At 36.8% G+C, this 15,738-nt stretch overlaps 1 protein-coding gene across 2 annotated transcripts in view; it reads left to right on the forward strand.

Moving 5' to 3' along the window:
- Positions 1-15,738, forward strand: part of LOC107563409 (semaphorin-3E-like) — a 44,841-nt gene that overhangs the window by 9,239 nt on the left and 19,864 nt on the right. For both annotated transcript variants that reach the window (XM_016248279.1, XM_016248280.1), the window contains exons 2-4: positions 10,004-10,164; positions 11,064-11,123; positions 11,265-11,384. In XM_016248279.1, the coding sequence (XP_016103765.1) occupies positions 10,004-10,164; positions 11,064-11,123; positions 11,265-11,384 (341 nt within the window). The remainder of the gene's footprint in view (positions 1-10,003; positions 10,165-11,063; positions 11,124-11,264; positions 11,385-15,738) is intronic.

Genomic DNA, 15,738 nt, shown 5'->3' on the forward strand with positions numbered 1-15,738 from the left:
TATATATATATACAGTATATATATATTTTTTTTTTGCCCACCACTTTATGAAATAATTAGTATGCAGCAGTGACTGATATAATTTTTTTATTGCTGATTCCATATACTGCATGACACAAGCAACTCACACAACAATTGCAAATATTTACATGTTAAAATATAGTTTGAACTTGCTAAAGTACAGTATATATGTAAAATATATTTTACTTAATAATTTAGATGGGTACTTTTTGATAATTTAAACAACCAGCACATCTATGCATCAAACCATGTCTGTGTTGGAATTTGGCATCTTTATTAGCAATAGAAATTTTCATTAACCCATGACCATGAGCTACTATAGCTGTGTATATAATATATTTGTCCTTGTTAAGCACAATCATTCTTCTATTGTGCATGCACTGCATGGACAGCAACTTCCTTGAACATATTTCCCTTGCTAGAAATTCCACAAAGTTTCACAAAGCTGAGTTCATGTTTTTTCTGGAAATACTGAATGCAGAATGAGGAAAAATTTAAATATAACAAAATGCTATAAAAATCAATCAGTCACCACAGAATAATACACAACAAGCCAAATCTGGCAGTGTTTCCATGTGTCTGTCTGTGAGCCTTATGCGGTCCACAGCATGCTCCATCAGGAGGACCTGACCTCTGTCTGCTTAGCTCCGCCTACTGGATGACTGACATGCGTTTTGTGCTTGTGCATTTGACAATTTGCTATGTATCAACACATCATGTGTTCTAGCAGGTAATTGAAGTTTATCTCACAGCCACTGTGGAATTGCCAGTAGCATGTTGTTTCAGTCAATGCTGATGTTTGAAATCAAAATACCTGTCTGTCTTTGTTAACTTGATTGACAGGTCAGAAAGACCCTGGCCCATGAAAGGGGGAGCAGATGGGGCTTCCCCCCCTTTTTTCTGTGCAATGTCTGACGGGTCACAATGCACTTCTTTTCTTCCATATAGAGCTGATGCATGATATCACACTCCATGACTCCATTTTTTGTATGCTTTGTCACATTAAAAAATCACTAAAAGCTTCAGCACAAGGGTTTGTCATTCAGCAAACCCCTATTTCGGCTGCACGCTCCTGTATCGTCCAAGCATTGCTGAGATTGTTTATAGAAATAATCTTCATCTAAGTTCTCCCCATCTCATATCTTCACTCTTAACTGAGCGTTGCATCTATATGTGGAGTCAATGTGCCACTGTTGCTTTAAACGCTTTGGTAAAAGCTTTAATCTCAACCTACATGCTATAAAGCACAGACAAAACACCTCTTTGCAATGTGCTTTATCTCTAAAAGAGCCATTGTTTCATCATTGAGATAAACTGAGAGTATTTTTATTTATATATATAAATAAAATAATCATTTAAGTTTCGTATTGTCATTAAAGTTTAGTCATGAAACTCTAGATGGCGCAGGCTGATGGGTTGTTAACGTAACTGATGATATTCTGAGAGTTAAACAACTTGGCACAAGCTGATTGGTTCATGCTGCATATGCAGCCAATGAGTTTACTGCCTTGCATTTATATGGCTGGCTAGCATTCACTAGAGGTTCCTGCAGCGCGCTTTCAGAGTTTCTCTGAAACCCTCCACCTTCCCCAGCTCCACCTGTATAGATCTGCTACAGGTTATTTTATATGCTATTTGTGCAGCAGCAGTATGTCTTCAATACTCATGGCACCGTATCGCCATATGCATTGGCAGTAGCAAGTTCCTGTACTTGCTTGCAGCAGCAGCAATAATCTACAACTACAGCAATAACCAACAGCAGCAGCAGCGTAGCAGATCTATTCCAAATAAATAAATTAACATTGTCATATCCATCACCATGTTAAATCTTCAGAGAGCTGTCATGATTCAAATGTGGTTAGTGCTTATACATAGGATTCGTCATGTGCATCAGTGTGATGATCAGAGGTCTGGTGCTGCTGTGGTGCTTATATGGGCAAACTGAGTTTGAATCTGGCTAATAAATAAATTAACATTGTCATATCCATCACCATGTTAAATCTTCAGAGAGTTGTCATGATTCAAATGTGGTTAGTGCTTATACATAGGATTCGTCATGTGCATCAGTGTGATGATCAGAGGTCTGATGCTGCTGTGGTGCTTATATGGGCAAACTGAGTTTGAATCTGGCTTGTTTCACCTCTACGTTTCATGTTTTCAGTCTCCTGTAGTGTTTTGTTGAGCGAAGGGCAAGTTGATGTTAGCCAGATTCACTTTCTCTGTACTGGTTCACTGAAGTATGACAGCTGCAATTTAGCGTAGGTTGAAAGTACAAATAACATGCGTCAGAGCGAATCATATAATACACAATGCTGTAAGAAGCTTTAATGTTATTTAAGGCCCCAAGTCACACCACCTTTCCAAGGCCACACCGACGCATCTCCCTTCCAGCCCGCCCACAAGAAACAAACCCCTCTGGGCTTCATATCTAAACCAAAAGCCTTCACCATTCCAGATCAGCAAAAACGAATGTTTAACAAGCTGTTGAGTTTGTTAGGGAAGAAATATTTCAAATATGGTAGATTGGATTATGTTCAGGCTTCAGACGTTTCGATTTTTATGCCTCTGCATGCTAAAATATGTCAATGTCAATGTCAATTTTATTTATATAGCACTATTAAACACAACCATGGGTTGACCAATGTGCTGCACAATAAAAACATTTCAATAAGAGTACATATATACTGTATATATACACGTTAATGCTAATATATTTTAAAGTGCCCCTATTATGGGTAATGAAAGGTTCATATTTTGCATTTATTTTTACCTTACTTGCTCAAGGACTCCTAAACGATTCGCTCAATGATTCATTTTTCCAAACCCTTCCTTTGCGTGACGCTAATCTGAGGTGATTGGTCCTATTGGTCTCATTTTCGTTTCATAATGTCTGTAATGCCTGATAAAGCAGCGTTTGTGAGCGCAGTGATGCTTTGTGTACAGCTTTACCGGGGAAACCGCTTTTTTTACCACTCCAAAAGCCGCACCTAGTGGCAAAGAATGAATTTGCATTTTCATTCAGACCAATGCGAAACGACCAACAAGTGGGCGGGCAATATGCTAATGTTTCATGTTGATGTCAACATGAAACGGCTTGGGATTCGTTTTAAAAATGACTCATTTAAATGTTTCAGAGTCGACTCTTTCTTTTGAGAGACTAACTTTATGCACGGTGCACTTTCAGATTTAAAACTTTGCAGGATGTTTTCATTCATTTAGAGCTGTGATACACACTGCATGAAAGGACATTTTCAAAAATCCATAATAGGGCCACTTTAATATATATTTAAATATCAAAATATATATTTAAAATTTGTTTTATTTTGCCATTTTTAAATTTAATTATTTTTTTATTTTAGAACTAATTTGACTTTAAATTAATTTAAACTACAAATCAGTGTGTATTGAGTTATAAAGGGCATCACTTTGATTGCTCGTTGACTTTGGTTGCTCATTACTTAATTATTTTATTAGTAACAATAAATATTGAATCCACTGATTCCATTACAGAGAGCTGTACTTGTGAATGATATATAGCCTAACACAAACATGCAGTCTGTCTGGAAGAAGGCAAAGATCATATTCTCAAATACAGGATAACCCGTACTATAATTACTAGGGTTAGCAGGTCAACACAGTCAATATGCTGTGTTAGAGGACAGCGTCTCTCTTAAACAGAGTCCTTCAGTCTTCTGCTCAGAATCAGATCTTTTATAGTAATTAGCTTTGACTTTTTGCCTCCTTGTTGACTAAAATGAAATGGACCACCATTCATACAGATAAGTTCACCTTATACTACAGTGAGAAAAAATAAGATTTATGTAAAGTCCATCCATCAGGGGGGCCTACAAAATGACCTTTCCTGTTAGACAAAAGATGGGGAACTCAGAGTGACAGATGAAAGAAGGAAGCTCTTTTCCTTCCTAGGATGAAAGCACTTCCCTATCTCCGATAGCCGACAGCCCCTCAGCAAAGGGAGTAGACGGCCACTTCCGCAATCAGCCTATCAGCTCTCCTTAAATCTGGAATCTTTCAGCATCCAAAGTCCTCTTTAGGGAGAATCGGCACTTCCTTAGACCTGCTCACCCCAGCTGAGGTTCAGATGACTTAGGCAGAGGAAACAGGTCTTTAGGTTGGCTTACGGGTAAATACAGCCCGTTGAGTACAGGGGGATTTGGATTAGAGAGAGTTTGGGTCATTTCCCTTTCGATAACCGCTTTTTCAATTTTATTAGCTGACAGGCCTGAGAATTGGATTGACAGTGTTTCCTGTGAATAAATGCAGTCACTTCCTGTCTTGAAAGCGTAGGGTAAAATAAAAAAGGACTTTCACTTACAGTTTGAATTAATAAATTATTTGCCAATAACATACATACAAATCGTTGTTTATCCAGTAGTTCTGTTCCACAAATTTAATTTAATTTAATTTAAAGAGTCCTATTTGTGTTTTTCGTACTAGTGGTGGATATTTTTCAGTAACTCTTTCCGCAACTGTGTGGTTTTACCAGTAGGTGGCGACAATTGATTCAGCCTTTTTGAGTGAGTATGAATCATTAACTCAATTCGTTCAAAACACATTAATTCAGGAACGAAACAAGTTACAAGTTGTCTTCTTGTGCAAGTCGTTGAATCTTTTGCTCAACCAATTTGTTGAAAAATGCTGTTCATTTGGTAATGCTACAACTGTGTGCTTAGATCCAAGATGTAGATGATTTTGTTTCTTCAGTGGAACAGATTTGGAGAAATTTAGCATGAATCACTTGCTTACCAGTGGATCCTCTGCAGTGAATGGGTGCCGTTAGAATGAGAGTTCAAACAGCTGATAAAAACATCACAATGATCCACAAGTAATCCACACAACTCCGGTCCATCACTTAACATTTGTGTTCGTAAGAAACAAATCCATCATTATTTATATTATAGTTAGTTACTCAGTATCACATGTATTTAATTTATTATAGCAGCTGGATGGTTGTCTTTATTTCTTCCCCTACCCCTCCGCTGAACAGCCTAATGGTACGACCCTTGCCCGGTCAGGGCCACTGTGTTAATAACGGTGAGGGGTTAAAATGCTCATTGCCTCGGGGAGTTCAGGATTATTATTTTTTGGCTTGTGTTGGGACATGTGCAATTTGCTGTTTGTTCTAGACACAAGGTCTCTTTATAAACATTATGACCCTTTATGTCTCTTCATTGTGGTTTCTGTTGATAAATGGAGTATATTAAATAAATATTTATGGTGGATGAACCCTCCCTGTGAAACATCACGTATAGAGGCCAGTCAAATCATGAGCCAAGTCTAGTTTTCATTCTTTCTTTTATCTGTCTCATTTATCTTCATGAACAAGAGGCCAAACCCATAGATTTAGAATGAAAAAGAAGCTCATAATCAAAATGAATGAAAGAGGTCTAGTGGAATTGATTTCATATGTTGAATGCAAATAAAACAAAATGACGGGTCAAATAAACATCAATTAACATCATTAATCAGAGCGAATGAAATGTGAAATTATTCATCCGATCTGTTTGTTATTTTACTGTATGTATGGTCAGGGAACTGGAAATGATTCCTGAAGGCATTCGGTGATTCTTTTCATTTTTCTCCTTAACACACTCTTGGTTCTTTCAAAATGCCAACAGGGGCGCCACAAGTTGTTTAAGGTGCTTGACACTTTAAAAGTGATTGTGATTTTTTTTTAACAGATTGGAAGAAAATGTTTCACAGGCTTTCAACATGACGACACCATATGGACATCTAAATAAACAATGTTGCACATACTGTATACTTAGTCCAACATTTGAGACCACTAGTAAAAATGCTTATATTTAGCATTTTTCTAAGCTTATTTAATAATAATAAACAACGTTCTTTTTCTTTGTCGTCTTATCATTATTGTCTTCATCTTTGTCATCTTCCTTGTATTCTTTGTCTTAATAGTAGTCTTCATCTACTTCATCTTATTCATCTTCTTTGTTTTCTTCATTGTTGTCATCTTTTTCTCTTTGTCATGTAGCATTTCTTAAATATTGGGTCATTTTATGTCATAATGTTTCAAAATCATTCCTAAAACTTTTTTTAGATCTTGAATCCCAGATTTTCAGTATAGTCTTGAGTGTAGACCCCCCTGTAAAAGAACAGAGTGAGGTATTAGACTGACTTCCAAATGAACTTGAACAGTGTGGGTGTGTGTTTTTGTGAGTGTTACTTGTTAAAGTGTTTTCGTGTGTATCCTAAGGCATTTCTATTAACCGCAAGACTCATAAACATAATTAAAGACACGTTGAGTGTCTTTCAGAAGAACTGCTCTCAGACATTAAAATGTGATCAAAGTCTGCCTCTTTAAATGTCTGTCTTTGACCTTGTCGTTCGCGTTCCACTTTCTTGATCCCTGCTGCTATCATTTCAGTAATCCAGTTTTATCCCTTATCTGTCTGTCTGCTTCCCTTATCTTCTTTCCATACATGCTTATGCCCTTCAACTTTCCAAGTGGCTCTTTTAAAGGATTAGTTCACACAAAATTGAAAATGTACTCCCCCTCATTTCATTCCTAACCTGTATGACTTTCTTTCTTGTTTGGAACAGAGAAGAATAATTTTGGTCTCTCTTTTTCACGCAGTTATGATGAATGGGGACTGAAGCTTTCAGGCTTCTTAAAGGACACCAAAACATTGGTTGATACGACTCAAGCGACTTTCCTAAAGTGATATGATAGAAGATTTGGGTGGTGAAATATAAGCTATTATTCTATGATGTTTCCTTCCAGTGAGCTATAGCTTCTGTTTTATTGTATGTTCATATGAACCATTTTTATGATTTTCATGTTGCCTTTTGTCCTTTTGTAGCTTGACAGCATCAATCCTTGTGCACTTTCATTAGCTATATTGAAAAAAGTGGTTAGGACATTCCATAAAAATGCACAATAAATGAAAGAGGAAGTCATACGGGGGTGGAAATTACATTTAAAATGAGTAAGTAATGGCAGAATATTTCCATTTTCTGTTAAATTGTTCCTTTTTTTTTACCTCTCTTTTAATTTGTCTTTTTTTTCCATGTGTCATTGAACTCAACCAGCATCCAGTGGTGTGTGTGTGTGTTTATACTTATCGATGGATCTGCCTGAATCTGTGTGTGTTGGGAGGCTGCCATTTTTCAGTTTTAAAGCAACCAGAGAGCATTTAAAATGAAAAGCACATTTTGTCATTGGGTGTGTATGACTGGAGGGTCAACTCACACACGCTGAATAAATCAGAAGGTCAAGACCATTACGAGGGCAACTCCCCATGGAACAACCCAACGCACACACGCAAACACGCTCAGGAAATCTGTCATAAGTCATTGACATCCCATACTTTGATTAATCATTTAATCCAATTTCTCTCATATCACGATTCACTGAAGCAGTGCATCTTTGTCTGATTTTGGTCATGTATGTGGTCGGTTTAATCCTGTTCCTGCTGCCTGACTTCACTCTGTGGTGGAAAGAAATGCAATGAATAGAGATTAGAGTCATGAGCTTTATAACGGTTCAACATACTGTACATGTACACTACCGTTCAAAAGTTTGGGTTCAGAAAGTGTTTTACTTTCCATCCATCCATCCACTCAAACATTCACTGATGCTCCAGAAAGAAACACGATGCCTTAAGAGCATGAAAACTTTTTGAATTTGAAGATCAAGGTAAATTGTACTTAATTTGCTTCCGGGAAACATGCAAGTATCTTCTATTGCTTCCAAAGGGCAGTACTAAATGGAAAAAAAAAATATTTCTACAAAATAAGAAAAATTTGGACATCTTCATCCTGTTCAAAAGTTTAAAAGGCTCTTAATGCATTGTGTTTCCTTTTGGAGCATCAGTGCATGTTTGAACCTTTTTTAAGGTTCAAACCTTTTTCTCAGTTTAACTGTTCAGAACAAACAAGTGACTCATGAACAACCATCACAAAACAAAACAAACAGAAAACAGTTGTGGATCATCCAGGTAACCACACACAGTATTAAGAACCAAGGGTTCCCAAACTTTTGAATGGGGTTATTTTAATAATTCCAGCTATTTTTTTTGTCATGTGGACCAAATGTAAACAACTTTTATGTAAAATATCTTACTCAGGACAGTACTAAATAAAAAATAAGAGGCATTTTGTATGATCTCTCTTATTTAGTTAAAATTATGAACATGTTCACATATTCTGCAAGGGGTTCACAAACTTTCAAGCAGCTCTATATATATATATATATATACTTTCATTCAGCAAGGACAGATTAAATTGATCAAAAGTGATTGTAGAGACATTCATAATGTTACAACAGTTTTCTATTACAAATAAATGCTGTTCTATTTAAAAAATAATGTATTATGGTTTCCACAAAAATATGAAGCACGACAACTATTTTTAACATTCATTTTTCATAAATAACATATAATGATAATGTTTACTGAGCGCTAGATCAGCATATTAGAATGATTTCCGAAGGATCACATGACACTGAAGACTGGAGTAATGATGTTGAAAATTCAGCTTTACCATCACAAAAATAAATTACATTTTAAAATGTATTCAACTAGAAAGTGTTTTTTATTTTTATTTTAATATTTCACAATATTACTGTTATTTATTGTATTTTTGACCTGAATGATTCATTCACAAATTAGTCATGACTCATTTTCTTATGAACTTAAACAACAAATGTTTGTTTTTGCCCCCATTTTTAATGAGCTGAACTCAAAGATCTAAGACTGTTTCTATGTACACAAAAGGCCTATTTCTCTCAAATATTGTTCACAAATCTGTCTAAATCTGTGTTAGTGAGCACTTCTCCTTTGCTGAGATAATCCATCCACCTCACAGGTGTGGCATATCAAGATGCTGATTAGACAGCATGATTATTGCACAGGTGTGCCTTAGGCTGGCCACAATAAAAGGCCACTCTAAAATGTGCAGTTTTATCACACAGCACAATGCCACAGATGTCGCAAGTTTTGAGGGAGCATGCAATTGGCATGCTGACTGCAGGAATGTCCACCAGAGCTGTTGCCCGTGAATTGAATGTTAATTTCTCTACCATAAGCCGTCTCCAAAGGCGTTTCAGAGAATTGGCAGTACATTCAACTGGCCTCACAACCACAGACCACATGTAACCACACCAGCCCAGGACCTCCACATCCAGCATCTTCACCTCCAAGATCATCTGAGACCAGCCACCCGGACAGCTGCTGCAACAATCGGTTTGCATAACCAAAGAATTTCTGCACAAACTGTCAGAAACCGTCTCAGGGAAGCTCATCTGCATGCTCGTCGTCCTCATCGGGGTCTCGACCTGACTGCAGTTCATCGTCGTAACCGACTTGAGTGGGCAAATGCTCACATTCGATGGCGTCTGGCACTTTGGAGAGGTGTTCTCTTCACGGATTAATCCCGGTTTTCACTGTACAGGGCAGATGGCAAATAGCGTGTATGGCGTCGTGTGGTTGAGCGGTTTGCTGATGTCATCGTTGTGGATCGAGTGGCCATGGTTGCGGTGGGGTTATGGTATGGGCAGGCATATGTTATGGACAATGAACACAGGTGCATTTTATTGATGGCATTTTGAATGCACAGAGATACCGTGATGAGATCCTGAGGCCCATTGTTGTGCCATTCATCCACGACCATCACCTCATGTTGCAGCATGATAATGATTGTAGTACACAATGTCTTTATGGTGTTTTAGTGTTTGTTTTTAGGAAACGATGACAATTTTTCTTTTTGGGTAAACTTTTGATCTTGACCATCTTTGTCAACCAGCTTCATTAACAAATCCCTAACCCTACTTTAATTATTACTTTAACAAATCCTTAACCCTAATTTGGCACACATTTTGTGATTTGGACATGAATGGTTCCTCAAACCATGTGGAATAAGGAGAGTTGTACTAAATCATTTTCTAAACAATCAAAAATAGCATTTTCAGATGATCAAAATGCTTTCTAATTTTTGTCTGTAGAGTTATGGGAGCTGAACAGGACGTGGGTGTTCCAGGCCGGAGAGGGGCGTCTGCAGCACTACAGTATGTTACTGGATGAGACTCAGGAAAGGCTAATCATCGGAGGAAAAGACATCCTGTACTCTCTCAATCTGGAGCGCATCACTGCCCCTCACAAAGAGGTTTGTCCATTTACGTAGCTGTTCTCAAGATTTGGGCATCATGTCTGTCCAGCATTGTCATGCGTGTGTGTGTGTGTGTGTGGTACAGTTTATCATCTCATTTGGCTCATGACAGTTCATTGCGCAAAGCAATTTACGTCTGTTGCTAAATAAATCTCAGGATAACGACACTTTTCTAAGGCTAATCTACATTAAGAATTTTGTAAGAATTAAAAATAACCATTGGAAATTAATGACTTTCGGTCTGACGTTTGTCGGAAATAGTAAAGGCGGCTTTACTGAGATAAAGTAAATGGTATTACATAAGAATCAAGTTATGTAATAGCTTTTTTATAGGCCTCTCATGTGAGTCTTCATCTCATGTGAGTGTACATGATTTTAGACACTTTTATGAAAGTACTATTTATTTCTTCAGATGTGAAATCTTTTTAAGTGAAAACATTTTTTGTAGACTTTAGGGAGTATCTTAATTAGTGGGTTGCATAGACTTATAATGCACTCCACACACTCAGAAAAAAAAAAGTTTCAAAAGGCACTAATATGTACCTTTTAAGGTTTTAATATATACCCTTTAGGGGTCAGTAAGGCACAAAGACCTTATTTCTGAGACTGTAGTGTAACTGGAATTACGTTTATGCATTTGGTAACACTTTTATATTACATTCAAGGTGTAGCTACATTTGATCAGTTTATGCATTATCTGAGAATTAAACCATTGGCCCTGTCTTTGCCAACAACATGCTCTAGTGTTAGAGCTACGGGAGTGCAGACAATCTAAATGTGTTTTTCATGCAACCACAGGTCAGGTTAACAATGACTGTATTCAGCCAAGTACAGCAAGCACATTTCTGTGCCAGAACAACATGACCAGAACTCGTGCGCTTGTTTCTCTGTTTTAGATTCACTGGGTGAGCTCTGAGGAGCAGGTGGGGGATTGTTTAATGCAGGGCAGAGAGAAGGTAAATCTGTTATACATCCTGTACAGTATATATGACACAGTGATATCCTGTTACATGGCTACAGTGTTTATCTTGAAATGTGTTAAAATCTTTCTTAAAACCTCTTTTCTTTATCTGTTCATCTCTGTCTGTCTCTTACAGCCTGAGTGTGCAAACTACATTAAGCTGGTGCAGCATTATAACAGTACCCACCTGTTAGCATGTGGGACTGGAGCCTTCAGCCCAGTGTGTGCCTATATCAGAGTGGGCCGTGGAACAGAGGTAAATCTTCTGCTGTGGAAAAAAAAACAATAATCTTAACTAAGTGTTTTTGACTTGTTTTAAGTCATTTCTAAATATATTTAAATATTATAAATAATACATTTTTAAAAGAAGATTGAAAATCTTGAATAGAAAGTTAATGAACAATATGTATTTGAAATAGAACATTATAGTTATATTTATAATATGCATTATAAATTTGTACATTATAAGTATCTCTGTACTGTAACATTTGATCAATTAATGCTGAATTAAAACATTTTTTTTTTAAACTTAACCAACACATCTGATTGGTAATGTATTATGGTTTCCATAAAAATACTAAACCGCACAACTGTCTACAACATTGATAATAAATGTTTCATGCGCAGCAAATCAGCATATTAGAATGATTTTTGAAGGATCATGTGACACTGAAGAATGCACTGAATGCAAAAAAATCAGCTTCCCCATCACAGGAATAAATTACATTTTATAATGTCTTAAAACAGAAAATAAATACTTTAAATTGTAATAAAAAAAAGTACATTCATCATATTTTAAATATGGTTAGATTTTTATTGGAAAACATGAAAAATAACTGTTGCCTTTATCATTGAAACCTGCACAATGGCATTGGCGTGTTTTAAAACCGTAGTGTTAGTCACAGTTGTTGACAACAAAGTTTCAGAGATGCCTCCGTGACCGCAGCGTCTTTGAATCTTTTTATTGTATCGGAGGAAGAGTGAGGTCGCATGTAGGGAGAGGTTGAAAATGCTACGGTGTCACCTTCTGTCCTCTTTCTGTGTTATATTCCAGAAAACATGTCTTGAGGATGTCCTGTTTGTCTTCTAAGGAATGTGTCATAGTGACTCATGGATGAATTGTCCAGTGTTGTGCTGTTGTTTGTCACCAGAGACCGTACTGGAAACTACCCCTGCAGTCTGCGACTGTCACTCTCACTATATTCCACACATGCCGGAGTCGTGCAGAGAGACTTGCGATAATTAAAACCAGTCAGAGTGGTAACAAGTTAAAGCACTTAACATCTCAAGACACTAAAACATTGGTCGTGTTTTGAGTTCTGAAATCTTTGATTTGTGAAAAGATCCAGATGCTGTGTGTAACCGTGAGGTTTAGGAGCGCCCTTTGGTTTGGAGGGCTGTCTGATTACATGGTGGCTGGTATTCAGTTCTCTGAAAGTTTGCAGTTGAAAGGAAAGAAATACTTAAAAGCATATGGAATTGTATTTTCATAAGGAATGTTAAAAATCTGGTGGTTTAGAGAGGCAGAGAAGTAAGAATGTGACCTACATCTTCACTGCTGTGTGGAAAAGTTGAAATTGAAAAGTTGTTTTTCATGCTTTAAATGAGGCTAACCTAATAATTGTAATACATCAGTATCAAGCTTTGTTAATGGACTCGAACCTGGATCTCCCATAAGAGCGCTAAAACGGCAGCATTTCATTGCACTACTTCGTTTGAACTTAAAGCAAATATTCAGACCTGTTTTACAGGTTGTCCACAGTAGTGTAAAACAAAAATTAGTACTAAAATAAATAAAAAAATATTAAAATAAATTACAGCTAAATAGAAATAATGAACCCAAAACTAATAAAAATGACAAAAGTACATAACATTACTAAAATTGAATTGAGAAGTGAAAATATAAAAGCTAATCCAAAATATTAATGAATGCTATAATATTATATAAATAATACTAAAATAACTCTGGTCAACACATCCTTAATTTATTAAAATGTCTTATTTGCTTTTTTAAAATTTAAGGCAATAAGCAAAGAAAAAAAGTTTGGAGGTTTCAAAATGTGTTGATTTCAGTTTCACACTGCCGAGTTAATGTTAAAGATTCAGTGCAAAGGTATATTAAATGGCATCAGAACCACCTTAAACTTTGTTATTGTGAAAGAACGTTGTTCAGTCAATCGAGTCTTAAATTGTGTGATACACAGAGCTGCTTTTATGTCTGTAAATGCACCACTTATCAGATATAGTGTGTGTACAATAATTGGTGAATTTACAGACATTTGTTTTAATCCTAATTTGTTTGTTAAACTTTCACATTCTGACATTTTGCTCATGCAGGTGATGTGGCTTTGAGTCCAGTCTGCAACGTATCTCGATCACTTGCCTCCCTCCCTCTCTCTCTCTCTTCCCAACAACTTCCTGTCATTCTCTCCACTACCTCTCTAATGAAGAGGCAAAACCCCAACAATAATAATGTAAAAGTGACAAAGTAGTTCTGACGGTGCTTTCTTTCTGAAGCAAATTTAACACTCTTCAACCGCCTGTGATGAAAGCCTAGTCTCCAGAGAGACAGATAGAGTTTGTTGTAGTGTACGACGGGAAGTTTTATCATTCTCACTCTGTTAAAATCTCCAACCAAACATCCAGACAAGCGAAAACAAACATCTCCATCCTCCCAAGAGAGCCCCAGTCAAATTACAGAGCGGCTAATCATAGAGAAGCAAGCTTTATTTGAAGGAACAGGCAAGAAGAAAAGAGCAAAGAGAAGACATTTATTTGAAGGAAACCAAGAATCTGGATTATTTCCTGTGCTGCATCGTGGCAGGCGGCCGACAGGCTTTCTTTCACAATTTTTTCCCCCACTACTTTTTAATCTTTTGGAGGTTTCAGGATGGAGAATTCCCTTCCCACCTCATTCCCGCTTTTTATCCCAACCAGGTTCAGAGATCGCACTCATGGCTGGGAATAGGAAGCACTGGCTCCCTGACCCTCCGGCAGAGGTGAAGGAGAGAGCCACGGGCATTATGGGAGCCATAGGCGGGAGATCAGAGAGGGTTTAATTAGAGGAGACAGGCTTCAGCGGGGTGCCTGATAACTCATGCGCTGAGCTGCAGGCCGCCAGCACACGCCTCAGTCTGGAACAGCTACACCCTAAACACTCTGAGACATAAATGAGACGCATGCGAAACACATATGCATCCATGCACATAAGACATGGGCTTCGCATTCACATATACACACGGTGACGAAGATGGCTACACATACCTGCACAATTATACACACACTTGGCCCTGCAGTGCTGGGATGACATGTTGCAGATGTAGCTATGATGACAGGAAAGACTGATAAAGCTACAGAGAGACAGTGCAGAACCAGAGAGAGCGAGGGAGAGGCGTGTACACAAACACACAGGCGTACACGCATTCCTTCTCTAATATCAGGAATCTAAGCACCATTCCGGCCCTTTGCGCCCATTCGCACATCACCTGACACATCACAGCACACCATTCCCTCTCACTGTCTCCTCTTTCACCAAAACCCTGTGTTTTCTCATGGGCTTTACACATACTTATATACTAATACAACCACATCATACCTCACTCACATCTTACCAGAATAAACACATACAAATCTGTTCCGAAACATAGTGAGTGCCCTAATATATAATATGAAACAATACAAAACAATATAAATAACATGCATGTTGCATGTTAATCACAATTGAACTAAAATGTAATATAGTTTACATTTAATATCTGTGCATTGTTTTTATTATTAAAAAAATATATAACATCCAAGTGAAAGATATATCACCAACATGTCAGAAAACATAATAAATAAATAAAAACCAGAATCACTGAGTAGGAAAAAGGATCACCCCCTTGTGTCAGTATTTTGTTGAACCACCTTTTGCTTTAATTACAGCCTTTAGTCTGTTGGGATTTGTCTCTACTAACTTTGCACATCTAGACTTTGCAATAAAAAAGCAACAAAATGTGATTATTTCATAGGGGGGGTCTTTTCTATACCCATTGTACATTTTAGTGTAATTTCTATTGAAACTTGTATGTCATGTATTTAAATATATTTGTAACTATACATCTGTATTAATGACGTCGCTAAAATATACTTTTAGGATTTGAACTTCTCTACAAGTGCACATTCAATACAATTAAGCACACTTCTTTTTCACAGGGAATGTAATGCAAGATGTTGGATGAGGCAGAAGAAATACTATTAATATAAATGCATTTCTTTCCATTGTAAAAAGTATATATATTAAAAAAAATTCTAATTCAATCTAATTAAAATGGCTTGATAGGTATTTGTGTATGCCGTGTATTTTTGCTTATTAACTGTGCATTATTGTTTATAAATGTTTATACTTTTATAATTGCTTATTATCTTTATCTTTATAAATTTGAGTACATAAAATTGGGAGTTTAAGACATTGCTTAAATGTTTCTGTTGTAATGATTATCACAAAATCTTTCTTCTGCGAGAGAGGTCTGAACAGACCTGTTAGACGTCAAGTAACACAGCTCAGAAATAATAATGTATTCATATAACTTGTTTAAAAAATATATAAAAAATAATAATAATTTATTTCA

The sequence above is a fragment of the Sinocyclocheilus grahami genome, unplaced genomic scaffold (assembly GCF_001515645.1).
Source record: "Sinocyclocheilus grahami isolate Dianchi unplaced genomic scaffold, SAMN03320097.WGS_v1.1 scaffold874.1, whole genome shotgun sequence".
NCBI lineage: Eukaryota > Metazoa > Chordata > Actinopteri > Cypriniformes > Cyprinidae > Sinocyclocheilus > Sinocyclocheilus grahami.